Genomic DNA, 13029 nt, shown 5'->3' with positions numbered 1-13029 from the left:
AATGTTAGAGGATGGGAAATCCACAATGCACAGAAGAGACCATCTCAGCAGCAAAATCCAGACCCAGCTCAGTTCACTAGGCTGTTCAAACACCACACAATGGGGCTCATCAGGGTGTAACCCCATCTTAAGTCCAGGAGCATCTGTATAGGAACGATATAAATCAGTCATGCTGTAGGCTGAATGTGGATAAGTGCATTGCCTACAAGCACAACAAAATTTGGGATGATGGACTTATTCTATATTTGTGGTGAATGTAAAGAACTCACAATGATACAAGAAAATCTTTACTGTTTATACATATATTTAAGTAACTTAAACCTATTAGGCAATTTGATGACAGGTTAGGTCAAATATTGCTCAGCCTGGTGGCACAGAACTGTAATCCCAGCTACTTGAGAGGCTAAGGCAGAAAGATTGCATATTCAGGGCCTGCCTGGGCTACAGTTCAAGACCAGTGGGCAACTTAGTGAGACCCTGCCTCAAGATAAAGAGAAATATAAAATATAAAAAGGGCTCAGTGTAAGCCAGGCGTGGTGGCGCACGCCTTTAATCCCAGCACGCGGGAGGCAGAGAGAGGTGGATCTCTGAGTTCAAGGCCAGCCTGGTCTACGTAGTGAGTTCCAGGACAGCTGAGGCTACAGGGAGACCCTGTCTCAAAAAGACCAAAAAAAAAAAGGCTTAGTGTTTGGGTACTTGCCTAGTATGTGGGGAATCCCTGAGTTCAATTCCCAGTTCTGTGCACCCACACACAAAGAAAATAAGTGGTATTAGAATAAAGTTTATAAATATTGGTAGAACGATGGCTGGAGAGACAGCTCAGGCGTTAAGAGTACTAGTTGTTCTTGTGAAGACCCAGATTAAGTTTCCAGCACTCACATGGCCACTAACCACAGTTCTAGGGGATCAGATGCTCTCTTCTGGCCTCCAGGAGCATTGTGCATATGTGGTGCGTTTACATGCAGGCAAAACACTCATACACAAAATTTTAAAATTAATAAATTTTAAAATATTGGTAGAATGATTAGGAGTTGTTCTAAAAATGCAAAAGCTATGAATTGATCTACAACTGTGTAGATCAGGCTGGCTTTGAACTCACAGAAATCCGCCTGGGATTAAAAGCGAGCGCCACCACGCCCCACCTACATGATCCTTTTCATGTCAGAAGCTGGATTTCTGGCTTCACAATTTTTCAGCTCCACAATCCAGATCAAGTTACTCTTTCTAATCCTCAATTTCCTCTTCTGTAAAAGAGGGATTAACATACTTGCCCAAATTGTGGGGTAGCAAGATACAGGATACCTGCTAGCTAAATGTAAACTTCAGAAAATGAATCGCCTTCTCGTATAAAGAATGCTCTAAACATATTTATACTGAAGTGGTTCGTTATCTACCTGCAGTTCAACTTAGCCAAATCTGGCAGCCCTGCAGAGGGGTTACAGTGAGCTGGAGACACAGGAAGGCCAGACGTCAGCCAGAGGTGGTGTAGCTGACAGTGTTTGGACCCCAGTCTCCGCCAGTCGTTCGTTACTTATCCGTTATTCTTCCGGCCGGCTTGTATGTAAACCGTCCTTCCCGAGGCTTTGTCTCAGGTAGACATCGACTGGAAGGGGGCCTGCGGGGAGGACAGGACACCCGAGCTCCAGCAGTTAACCTCTGCAACCCAAGGCGGGCGGCGCCAGCCGCGAGGCCCCGCCCCCTGAGCGGCGCTCGGCGGAGGAATTAGACGTAGAGGGGCGCCAGCCTCGGGGCCTGACGGGATTGTGGCGGTCCAGTTCGCCGAATCGGAAGTCGGCCTGCCTCGGGACTCTCGACATGGCGACCTCACTGGGTTCCAACACCTACAACAGGCAGAACTGGGAGGACGCGGTGAGTGCGCGCCGAAGGAGCCGCGAGCAGCGGCGAGGCGGGACCCGTGCGGGCGGCCCAGGCCCGATGCGGGCAGGAGACCGCGCTGCGGCCTAGCTCGGCTGCCCCCGCCGGCCGGAGCAGCTCTCCTGAGGCATAGCCAGGGTTCCGGAACCAGCCCCTTCCCTTCCCGGCCCCTTCCACCCTTTTCCAGTGCTTGCTCTTTTTTCCTCCCGTCACCTGCCGGAAGTGCAGACAGCGCCCCCTCCGCCCCCTGGCCCTTGCAGGACCTGGGTTCCTGCTGCCCTTGCTCCCGCACCCCTCTCCGTCCTGGAGAGAGGCTGGGGTTCTGGTCTTTGGGGCTTGTTTTTCATCCAGATTTCTCGTTTTCTCCAGGACTTCCCTATTCTCTGCCAGACGTGTCTTGGAGAAAACCCTTATATACGAATGGTAAGTGCTTACCCCAGAAGAGGGGCGTTATTTTTCAGGACCTGTCGATACTGTCCTCTTAGCCGTCAGAAGAAATGATGCTCATTTCCTAACCCAAAGCACAGGACAGCATTCCAAGTACTGCCATGCTTTCTTCTTCACTTAGAAACTCAACAATAATCCTGTAATATAGGAGCCATAATGTAACATCTAATACTTGTTGGACATTTACCCAGAAAGTAGGGCTGTTGACAAAAGGAGTTTATATCTTTTCATATGGCACTAGTTCTGGGCTCAGTTGTGTGCCTTTCAGACACTACACCTTGAAGTCTCTTTAAGATACCTTCTATCCTTAAAAATAAGAGTAAAATAGCAGCAGTCCAGAATGATTAACTCAGGGTTGACTGGTTTAATCAGCCTCAGAAATGCCGATATGTTGATATGTTCATTGTGCTTGAATGGTTTATGAGAACAGAATGTTTGATATATACAAGGCATCAGTACAGACTGAGTCTAGAGCAAGTACCTTCTGAGCAACTTTGTAAAAAGGAACTGGCCATGGCTTCATCTTCCCTGATTAGGGAACTGTGGAAACCATTAGGAATTTCATTTTTCACATCAAAAGAATTTAATAGTCATCCTTTCAGAGTTAACATCATGTAGGGAACATGTAAAAGTATGTATCTGATATATTACCAGTGATCAAATCACATGCCTGCTTTTTAAAAATTTATTTTTATGTGTATGAGTGTTTTACCTGAATGTATGAATGTATGTAAGTGCACCCTTGTGCAGTATCTGCAGAGGTCAGAAGAGAGTGTAAGATCCCCTGGAACTGGAGTTACAATTATTAGCCATCGTTTGGGTATTGGGATCTCTGCACCCAGTGCTCTTAACCACTGAGCCATCTGTCTAGCCCCGCATGCCCACATTTTAATGGTAAATCATAGTTCTTACATTAATTTTTTTCATCGATAGTCATAATTGACTGAGATTAAAAAAAAAAAAATTCCCAAACCACATAGATTTCATTTCTTCCCCATCCTCCTACAACTCGGTGACCTAGAGAGCTCTAGTGACAAAGGCACTAACTGAATATCCATGGTAGACGTTTTGGAAGCCCTTTCCAGCCTCAGGTACTGCCGTCTCCTGTCTTGGTTTTCTGAATCTCAGTCATCGACTTGGTAGCTAACCCCAGCCGGCTATGATGTCAGTGAACCAGGTGGTTGCATTGAAATTTAAACCAGATTCCCTCAAAGAGTAGTCAAAAGGAAAAGTGTGGAAATTGGAAGTTTTTGCCTGGAAAACAGAGTAGGTCTTGAAATAGCTCTGTCACCACCTAGGACAGATTTCTTTTATAAATCTTCTTTCATCATTATTGTTACTTTTTTTGGGGGGTCGGGGAGGTTAGCATACAAAGTAAGGGATTTCTTTTTGGCATTCTCATACATGTTTCTACTTTGTTTTCAATTGCTCCCTCCTCTACTGCCCTTCCTGCTCAGTGCTCCCTTCTGGCTAGTTCTCTTCACCCAGTTAGTCCATCTTTCTGCTTTCACATGAATTTTATTACCTTCTCCTTTCCCCCTCCTTTAAGATCTCTTCCTTCCCACTCATCCCCTTTCTAGTTTCATGAGTTACAAACACACATATATATTTTTCTAAATCTAGGTTCCACATGTAACAAGTTGACAATTAAATCTAACCATCACAGTGTTCCTTATAGCACCCCTAGAAGAACGATAATGTAGGTTTTAGCTTGATTCTTTACAGTGTCAGGGATCTCAAAATGCAGGGAATAGATATGAGTTTTTTTCTCCTGTAACTCCAGTTCTTTTCTATTTTAGACCAAAGAAAAGTATGGAAAAGAATGCAAAGTAAGTATGTCTATTAAGAGATAATTATTTCTTTTCCTTTATCCCCTTTTTTTCCCTTTTTCTTTTTCCTCCCAAATTGGCTTTCAGCTTACTGAGTTTTTGAGGTCCTTCAATAAAAGGTAGTGCTGCACAGCTTTTATATATCATTGATGTATTCACTGACTGGTAACTAGCATGGGAGATAGAAAAGGACCCTTTTAAGGTAAAGATACATAAACAGGTGTCTGTGAAACGGCATTGAACACCCTGTTTGTGTACTGTTAGGTGACTGTGACATTTCAGCTGAGGAGGAGGGTCATAGCTGTCACAATATTCTAAAGAACTACACAGTATTCCCTGCTTCCCTTTCTCCCTTCCCCAACAAAAAGATAAAAGGATCAGATTATTAATGTTGTTTACTTGTAGGGTGGTGTTGTTTACTTTGAGGCCTTTGACTTTCTGAATATTTTATTTCTGTACTATGCAAGTTATTTTTTTAACTAGTAGGAAAGAAAGTAAATTGGATTGAGAGTCAGATGGCATATGGACTAGGTGATTGGTAAGGTCCCTTCCAAATCCTAGACTAAGGGATTCTTTCTTCAGCTTCCTCATATTTTATTCAGTCTGACTTGGATCGAGTATAGGTCAGGACTGTTAACACTCTGGCTCTTACTTTGTGTTCAGATCTGTGCCAGGCCGTTCACAGTGTTTCGCTGGTGCCCTGGGGTCCGAATGCGCTTCAAGAAGACTGAAGTGTGTCAAACCTGCAGTAAATTGAAGAATGTTTGTCAGACCTGCCTGTTAGACCTAGAGTATGGTATGTTTGCCATGTCTACTAGATGTGAAAGTGTATGAGTACCCTGAACAACAAACCAGTCTATTCTCTCCCACTTCTTTCCTGTCTCTGCTGCTGATGCCGCTTAAGAATGTCTACTTTGATCCACTTTTCCCAGGAAGAAAATCATAAGTAGGCTGCTCCTGAGCAGTAGTAGGAACTGAAGAAGCAATTGGGAAAAAGTCAGAACTGGTCTACACCTCTATTTCTGTAGCCCAGTTGAGGTAAAAAGCACCAACCCTCTGCTAGGTCATTTCTTTGCTGGAGTTTTTTCTTGATCCAAAGCTTTTTCACAATCCCAACCAGAGCTCCTGGACTAATTCTGTTTTAGACTTTTGTCTCAGCTCTAGTCTTAGGACTAAGCATCACCACTGTCTCAGAACAGCTGCTGCTTATAGGTGACTTCCTTTTGAAAAATACAACTTACCAACATTCTAATATAGAGTCAGGTGTAGTGGCACACGCCTTTAATCTCAGCACTCGGGAGGCAGAGGCAGGTGGATCTCTGTGAATTCAAGGCCAGCCTGGTCTACATAGTGAGTTCTAGGCCAGCTGAGGCTACAAGGAAGATCCTGTCTCAAAAAGACCCCCCAAAAAGAATTTCTAATATATAAGTGTACATATGCTTGTACACACACACAAACTAGCATATGCATGTTAAGTTCAAAAAAGTTACTCTAAAGCTGAGTATGATGGCACATACCTTTAATACCAGCACTCAGGAGGCTGAGGCAGGCAGATTTTTGTGAGATCTAGGCCAGCCTGGTGTACATAGTTCCAGGAAGGCTGAGACTACAGGAAGACCCTGTCTCAAAAACCAAAAACAATTAATACTAGTCACTTTTTGCCACATGTTATTTAATATTGTTTATATATTTGTTTTTACAAAATAGAATTCTGGCCTGGAATAAATGACCCTTAGCATAACTGTGACTGTTCATAGAATCTTTAAGACCAATCTGAAAATAAACCATTGTAAATAAATTGTATTGAAACTAAATACATGATTAATTTGTCTAGCCATGGCCTAAGTTTATTCTTTTTTAGAAGTTTTTGGAAACATTCACTTAACCAAATGTCATGGCAGCACAGGAATTGGGACAGTTTCTTAGGATGCTGTATAGCCTGATGGTGCAAAACGGTTCAAATAAAAATGCAGTAAAATGTCTAGCACCAAGTAGGAAGAGACGGGAAGGGTGATGTTGGATTCTTTGTGCATTTAAATTTAAAATACAACTGATGTTTTGTCCTGAATTCCTTTATACCAGGCCTGCCCATCCAGGTTCGTGATGCAGGATTGTCATTTAAAGATGACATGCCAAAATCTGATGTCAACAAAGAGTACTACACGCAGAATATGGAGAGAGAAGTATGCTGCCACTTCCTTCTTTGATGATTTATTTTATTATCTTAATGTGTGTGGACCTGAGTCTATGTCTTTATACCAGGTTTATGCCTGGTGCTAGAAGACATCAGAAAACAGTGTCAGACCCTTGGAACTGAAGTTAAAGGGGGTTGTGAGCTACCTGATCTTGGTGCTAGGAACTGAACTCTTCCTCTGCAAAAGTAGCAAATGCTCTTAACTGCTGAGCCATCTCATCAGTCCCACTGTCACTTTCTTGATGTCATTGTTTGTTTGGGATGACAGGTTATGTGTGTGATGCTGGGAATTAAGCCCAGGTCTTTGTGGTGGATGGAGTTTTGTATTTGATAAAGTCTTAATGAATTGACAGTCTATAAATTTATCATTCCCATGCAGATTTCTAACTCTGATGGAACACGACCAGTTGGCATGCTGGGGAAAGCTACATCCACCAGTGACATGTTGCTCAAACTGGCCCGGACCACACCTTACTACAAAAGGAATCGGCCCCACATTTGCTCCTTCTGGGTGAAAGGAGAGTGTAAGAGAGGAGAGGAGTGTCCGTACAGGCAAGAGCTGAGCCTTACTTTCTGCACTTGCTTTCAGACAGTTAGTGGGAGATGCTGAAAACATTTGTGCTTTAAAGTCTCAAGCCCATACAACTAATGCAGAGTATCTCATGTGATAGAGCTACTAAGATTAGAAGAACCTGATTAAATTATACTTTGTACTTTTTAGGAAACTAAATTGCTAAACCTCTCAGTGGAGGTGCTGACCTTGAGGTTTCTGTTAAGGATAATTTAATGTTGTCATATAAGTGACTGACTATCAACGTATAGTTGAAGTCAAAACAAGACCAGACTTGTAAAGCTACTTATGTTTCAATCAAGAATGCCAAGCATCTGAATTAAGTATTCTTAACTTGGGATTTGTTATCTGTAGCCCTTCCCCCAAATATATGCCCCCTTTCTGGAGTGAAGTCCATAGCTTTAATCAGATTTTCTTGTATATTAAATAGCATTTTTAAGTGGACTATTTAGAAGACTAGAGAAGTCTCTGTGTGGTACAGTGATCCCCTGGTATTTGCTCTGTTTGATAATGGTATTTTGGTATGAACATGGTTTCAAGTTTGAAAGGCATTTGAGGGACTTAACATGTAGCTATCGTAGAGTGGTACACTTTTTCCCTTTGTTTTACCTTTATGCATTATTCTTTTGTAATTCATAGACATGAGAAGCCCACAGATCCAGATGACCCCCTTGCTGATCAGAATATAAAAGACCGGTACTATGGAATCAATGACCCTGTAGCAGATAAGCTTCTGAAGCGGGCTTCCACCATGCCTCGTCTGGATCCTCCAGAGGACAAGACGATCACCACGCTGTATGTGGGTGGTCTGGGTGATACCATCACAGAGACAGATCTCAGGTTTGTGGGCATAACTTCAGAACCCTTTTTGCTTTTACCTTGGAATAATTAATTCGCAAAAACATAAGCAAACATGATCATTGTAAATAAAGTACATTTTTCTTTAGCCACTCTATAATATCATATTCAAATTTTTATGAATTACAGTTTATAGCGCCAGAATAGTTTTATTCAAGAGTGCTTCTCCATCTTTGCATTGGGTGATAATACATGGGACTTAATGGCCAATGTGAACATTTAAAGGATGGTGCACATTCAAGTATGATTAATTATGTAGGGTAGAGAGCCTTGTGATTCTGAAATTCTTATGTTTGAAATTGATGCCTTTTAGAAGAGACTTGTATTTGACTTGTATTATTTTGGACTTCATGTTGTGCTTGACTAGATGAGATATCTGGGCAGATAGTAATGGGAATTGGCTCTTCCAGAGAAATAAAATAGAGAAGAAACTCCTGATCTTGGTACCTGTTTGCATTGAACTCTGTCTAACAGCTAGTGATACCCAAGGGCCAGCCCACATTTTATAAAAGGCTAGAGAGTGAATATTTTAAGTTCTGTAGAGTATATGTGATCCCTTTCCTTTTTCTTTCTTTTTTTTTGAGACAGGGTCTCTCTGTAGCCCCAGCTGGCCTGGATCTGCCTGCCTCTGCCTCCCGAGTGCTGGGATTAAAGGCGTGTGTCACCCTGCTTCCTATTTTTTCTGTTTTTTATTTGTTTGGTTTTTTGATGCAGGATCTCATATAGCTAGGCTGGCCTGAGAGCTTGCCAAGGATGACCTTGCATTCTTAATCTACTTGCCTCTACCTCCCAGGTGCTGGGATTACAGGCCTATACTACTAGGCCTGGTTTGTTTTGTTTTGGTGGTGGTGGTTTTTTGTTTTGTTTGTTTTGAGCAGAGTCTCACTGTGTAGCACTTGCTGACCTGAAACTTGGCTAGACCAGACTGGCCTCTAACTCACCATGATCCACCTGTCTCTGATTACAGGCATGTGGCACCATATCTTGTCCGGTTTGTTTGGCTTTTTGAGACAAGGTCTTGTCATGTAGCTCAGGCTGGCCTGGAACTCAAGATCTTCCTTCCTTTCTCCCAATTACTAGGATCACAGGCATGGGCCATCCACACCTGACTTCCCTTCTCCTCTTCTATGTTGTCTTCTTGTAGCTTTAAACATTTTTTGTTTCATTTATCTATTTAATATTTATTTTTCCAGTGCTAGACAGTGAACCCAGGGCCTCACATGTACTAGGCAACTGCTCTACCACTGAACCACACCTCCTAATCCTTAAACATGTTTTCATACATGTTTGGCTCATAGCTGGGCCTAGTGGTATGTGGTTGCAGCCTCAGCTACTAAGGAGGTTGAGGCAGAAAGATCACTTGAGCCCAGGAGTTCAAGATTAGCCTGAATAAAATAGCAAGAACCCAGTCTCAAAAGTCTTGGCTCATGGACCATAAGACCTGTAGTTTCCAGTACTTTATCTAGGGGTGACAACTTAGGACCCTTAGGAACTGATTAGTAGAGCCCCCCTTCCTCCAATTCTGAGATGTATGAGAACTCTTACAATTTTTCCTTTTATCTTTCAATGAGCAGCACTTATGGTGGGGTAAGGTATAAGGAAAACTTGTAGACAGGCATTTGTCCATGAGCCCACCCACCTAGTGGGACTCATAGCAGGTTCGTAGTGCATTTCTAATCTCCTGGGCATGTTGGCTTGCTAACCCTTTTCCTCTGCCTGTGCTCCTTCAGAAATCACTTCTACCAGTTTGGGGAGATCCGCACAATCACTGTTGTTCAGAGGCAGCAGTGTGCTTTCATCCAATTTGCCACAAGGCAGGCTGCAGAGGTGGCTGCTGAGAAGTCCTTTAATAAGCTGATTGTCAATGGCCGCAGACTCAATGTGAAATGGGGAAGGTAAGAACAACGCTATTCTTTTTATTTATTTATTTTGTATTTTATGTGCATGAATGTTTTGCCTGCATGTATATAAGTGCACCATGTGTGTGCATTGCCCTCAGAGGCCAAGAGAGGGCATCCAATCCCCTAGAACTAGAGTTACAGATGGTTGTTAGCAACCACATGGGTGCTGAGAACCAAATCAGGGTCCTGTGAAAGAACAGCAAGTACTCTTAACCACTGAGCAATCTCTCCAGCCCCTGTCTTAAAATATTTTTCTTGTGTTTTTCAAGAAAAATTTCATTTTCTGGAGACCTGAAAGCTTTGGGTAAATGAGCTTAACAGGATCTTTGAAAATCTAATAATTGATTCCAGTGGATGTTGGAAGCATCCTGCTGTAGAAAGTGTATCAAGGTCTTGCTCTAGTAACCTGCTGCTTTGAACATTCTTGGGTCTTTACTACTATTAAAGGCCATGCGTAATGCCAGGGAATTAAAGGTGGATTTGGGGGGTTTACAATTGACATTAGTCCTAGATTCTATCTTCAAAGACTTAAATGTTGTGGGGCTCTGGGGGAGGTAAAACAGAATATCTGTTCTAAGTTTGAAGTTGATGATTACGTAAGAGAGAAAATGCCCTAAATTTCACGTTCGGAGTGGAAGTATGTTTCCAGCTTGGAAGCAGGGAGGAGCAGGCTAATAGCAGCTCCCTTTATGAAGTGCTTCCTACCTGCTAAGCCCAGTGCTGCATACAGGAATGGTACCTTTTCTAGTAATGACAATAGTTCTGAATCCAGACCCTTCTGCCTGTAAAAACTTCTCCTAGCCGGGGGTGGTGGCACACGCCTTTCGTCCCAGCAGAGGCAGGCGGATCTCTGTGAGTTCAAGGCCACCCTGGTCTACATAGTGAGTTCAGGTCAGCTGGGACTACAGGGAGACCCTGTCTCAAAAAGACAAAAAAAAACATGGAGAGGGAAGGAATGAAAATGGATTAAGTGGGGTTATAAGAGAAGGTTGGACAGGCTGCTGTTTGTGTGCATCTCTAGATCTCAAGCAGCCAGAGGAAAAGAAAAAGAGAAAGATGGAACCACAGACTCTGGGATCAAGCTAGAACCTGTACCAGGACTGCCCGGAGGTAAGTACAGACCTCCAGCTGATGTCAGTAGCTCAGTCAGCTGGGGTTCCTCTATTAGAAGAAACTCGGGCCTGGCTCTGTGCGGCTCTACAGCAGCTTTACCAGGCCCTGGAAGATAGAACTGAGGTGGAAATGGTATTGCTGATTGTCCTCCTCTCTTAAGTGTCTGCTCTTTTCTCTCCAGCTCTTCCTCCTCCTCCTGCAGCAGAGGAAGAAGCCTCTGCCAACTACTTCAACCTGCCCCCAAGTGGTCCTCCAGCTGTAGTGAACATTGCTCTGCCCCCACCCCCTGGGATTGCCCCTCCCCCACCCCCAGGTAACTGCCTTCTTCCTTCCTGACCCAGAAAAATCCTTGTGAAAGTCCTGTACCTCATTAGGGTGAGATAGCCAGGTCCTTTGCATTTGCCCTGTAGAAGTTCACAGGTAAAGCTGGTAAGTCTAGATTCCTGACACTTCTCTTTTCTCCTGGCTGCCAAGGAGAGGAAAGGCACTACTTTCTAAGTGTGAATATAGCTATCATGTGGTAGGAGTTACTGGATTACAGCGATCTGCCACCACCAGTCTGTTCCTTGTTCTAAAGGGAGCCCTAAAGCACTATTGCTCAAAGTGTAGTCTGTGAGCGAGAGTTGTTTCATGAAGTATTTATTACCTTTTCACAACAAGATATGGACCGTGTATCAGGATTTAAGTCTGTGAACTACTTCCTTAGTTAGAAAAACTTACTGCCAGGCTTGGTGGGACGTGCCTTTAATCCTTTAATCCCAGTCTCTGAGAATCTGAGAGCAAGGCGCCTTTTCTACATAGTGAGTTCCAGGCCAGTTGGGGCTACAGGGAGACCCTGTCTCAAAAAAAACAAGGGGCTGGAGAGATAGCTCAGCACTTAAGAGCACTGGCTACTCTTGTAGAGGACCCAGGTTCGATTCCCAGCACCCATATGGTGGCTAACAACCATCCATTAACTCCAGTTCCAGGGGATCCAGTACTTTCTTCTGATCTCCCCAGGCACAACACAACGACATGAGTGCACTTGCATATATGCATGCAGGCAAAACTTCCATACACATAAAATAAATGATGATAATAAACCCAAAAACAAACCAAAAAAAGAAAATTGCTGTAATGAAGCTGTCACGTGAATAACATGCACTTGGGCATGAAGTCAAGTTATATTCTGTCTCGTGCTTGTTATCTTGTCAGTGGCCACAAACAGTTCAAGCAATACCAATTTGTGTAGCACTACGCAAGAGAGTGCCTGTGATAGTGTGCACAGCGTAAGGAAATGGCAGCTGGCCATTTTCCTATGATGGAGAGCCTGTACCTTTGAAAAATGTCCCTCCGTTCTGGAATCAAGTTTTGAGGCTAGTGATGACAGCAAGGATCTTGTCATGGGCCCTGTTTCTTCCTAATCACCCACATCCTGATTGACTCCTATCTGGGAGAGTTTGCCTAGTTTGGTCTGTTGCAGAGGCTCGGGTGACACACTAGCAGATACTGAGTCTTGTGGAATTTTTTGGACTAGGGAAAGATTTCTAAAAGCAGGGAATGTAGGTAGATCTTGTGCACTGGTATTTGCTTAGCACCATGTCAGCCTTGATTTATGTGTAGGTGGTTTTGATCTTACAGAGATTCAGAGGTTTGGAAGGTTGTCAAGGGAACTGCAAGCCTAATAAGTTCTCTTCTCTGTGCAGGTTTTGGACCACACATGTTCCACCCAATGGGACCACCCCCTCCTTTCATGAGGGCTCCAGGACCAATCCACTATCCTTCTCAGGACCCTCAGAGAATGGGAGCTCATGCTGGAAAACACAGCAGCCCCTAGCACAGCATCACCACTCAGGGGCTCAGAGGAAGAAAGGGCGCTCTAAAATCCCAGTAAATGAATCTTGGGATAAGTATATTTTTTCCTTGCTTTGTAGTTTCCATGGTAGCTGAATGTGTTGAGATGTGGGCAGTCAGAGAATGACAGTCATGCCTCCCCACATGTATTCAGAGGACCAGTGGACCTTACATAAGCTGCCATGAACACAGCTGGCTACTACCGTAACATTACTAAGAAGACTGTATGGGGAACAGCACATGGGCAAATTGGAATATTTAATGGAGTTACCATCCCAATATGTTCATTTTGGGTGGAAAGCAAAAATTGACCTGCAGCTTTAAAAACAAAAAAAAAAAACCTTTTGACCATTTTTATGTTTATTTGGTATTTTCTTTTATATCATCTAAAAAAATTAGTACTAATCA

General features: G+C 43.4%; 1 protein-coding gene across 1 annotated transcript; it reads left to right on the top strand.

The window, feature by feature from the left end:
- The first annotated feature begins 1711 nt into the window (after positions 1 to 1711).
- Rbm22 (RNA binding motif protein 22) lies at positions 1712 to 12657 on the top strand. Its single transcript, XM_008849402.3, has 11 exons — positions 1712 to 1869; positions 2245 to 2298; positions 4122 to 4151; positions 4815 to 4947; positions 6234 to 6334; positions 6725 to 6897; positions 7556 to 7756; positions 9505 to 9669; positions 10697 to 10785; positions 10970 to 11101; positions 12474 to 12657. The coding sequence occupies exons 1-11, from the start codon at positions 1816 to 1818 to the stop codon at positions 12602 to 12604; spliced, it is 1263 nt and encodes a 420-aa protein (XP_008847624.1). The 5' UTR covers positions 1712 to 1815; the 3' UTR covers positions 12605 to 12657.
- Positions 12658 to 13029: the final 372 nt, after the last annotated feature.

The sequence above is a fragment of the Nannospalax galili genome, unplaced genomic scaffold (assembly GCF_000622305.1).
Source record: "Nannospalax galili isolate Female #2095 unplaced genomic scaffold, S.galili_v1.0 scaffold704, whole genome shotgun sequence".
Classification (NCBI taxonomy): domain Eukaryota; kingdom Metazoa; phylum Chordata; class Mammalia; order Rodentia; family Spalacidae; genus Nannospalax; species Nannospalax galili.
The sequence above is the reverse complement of the archived record's forward strand: the minus strand, read 5'-3'. Positions and strand labels throughout refer to the sequence as shown.

Coding starts and splice junctions, on each gene's coding strand:
- Rbm22 (XM_008849402.3), top strand. CDS start 1,816: ATGGCGACCTCACTGGGTTCCAACACCTACAACAGGCAGAACTGGGAG. Junction 1,870..2,244: donor GGCAGAACTGGGAGGACGCG/GTGAGTGCGCGC, acceptor CGTTTTCTCCAG/GACTTCCCTATTCTCTGCCA. Junction 11,102..12,473: donor TGCCCCTCCCCCACCCCCAG/GTAACTGCCTTC, acceptor TTCTCTGTGCAG/GTTTTGGACCACACATGTTC.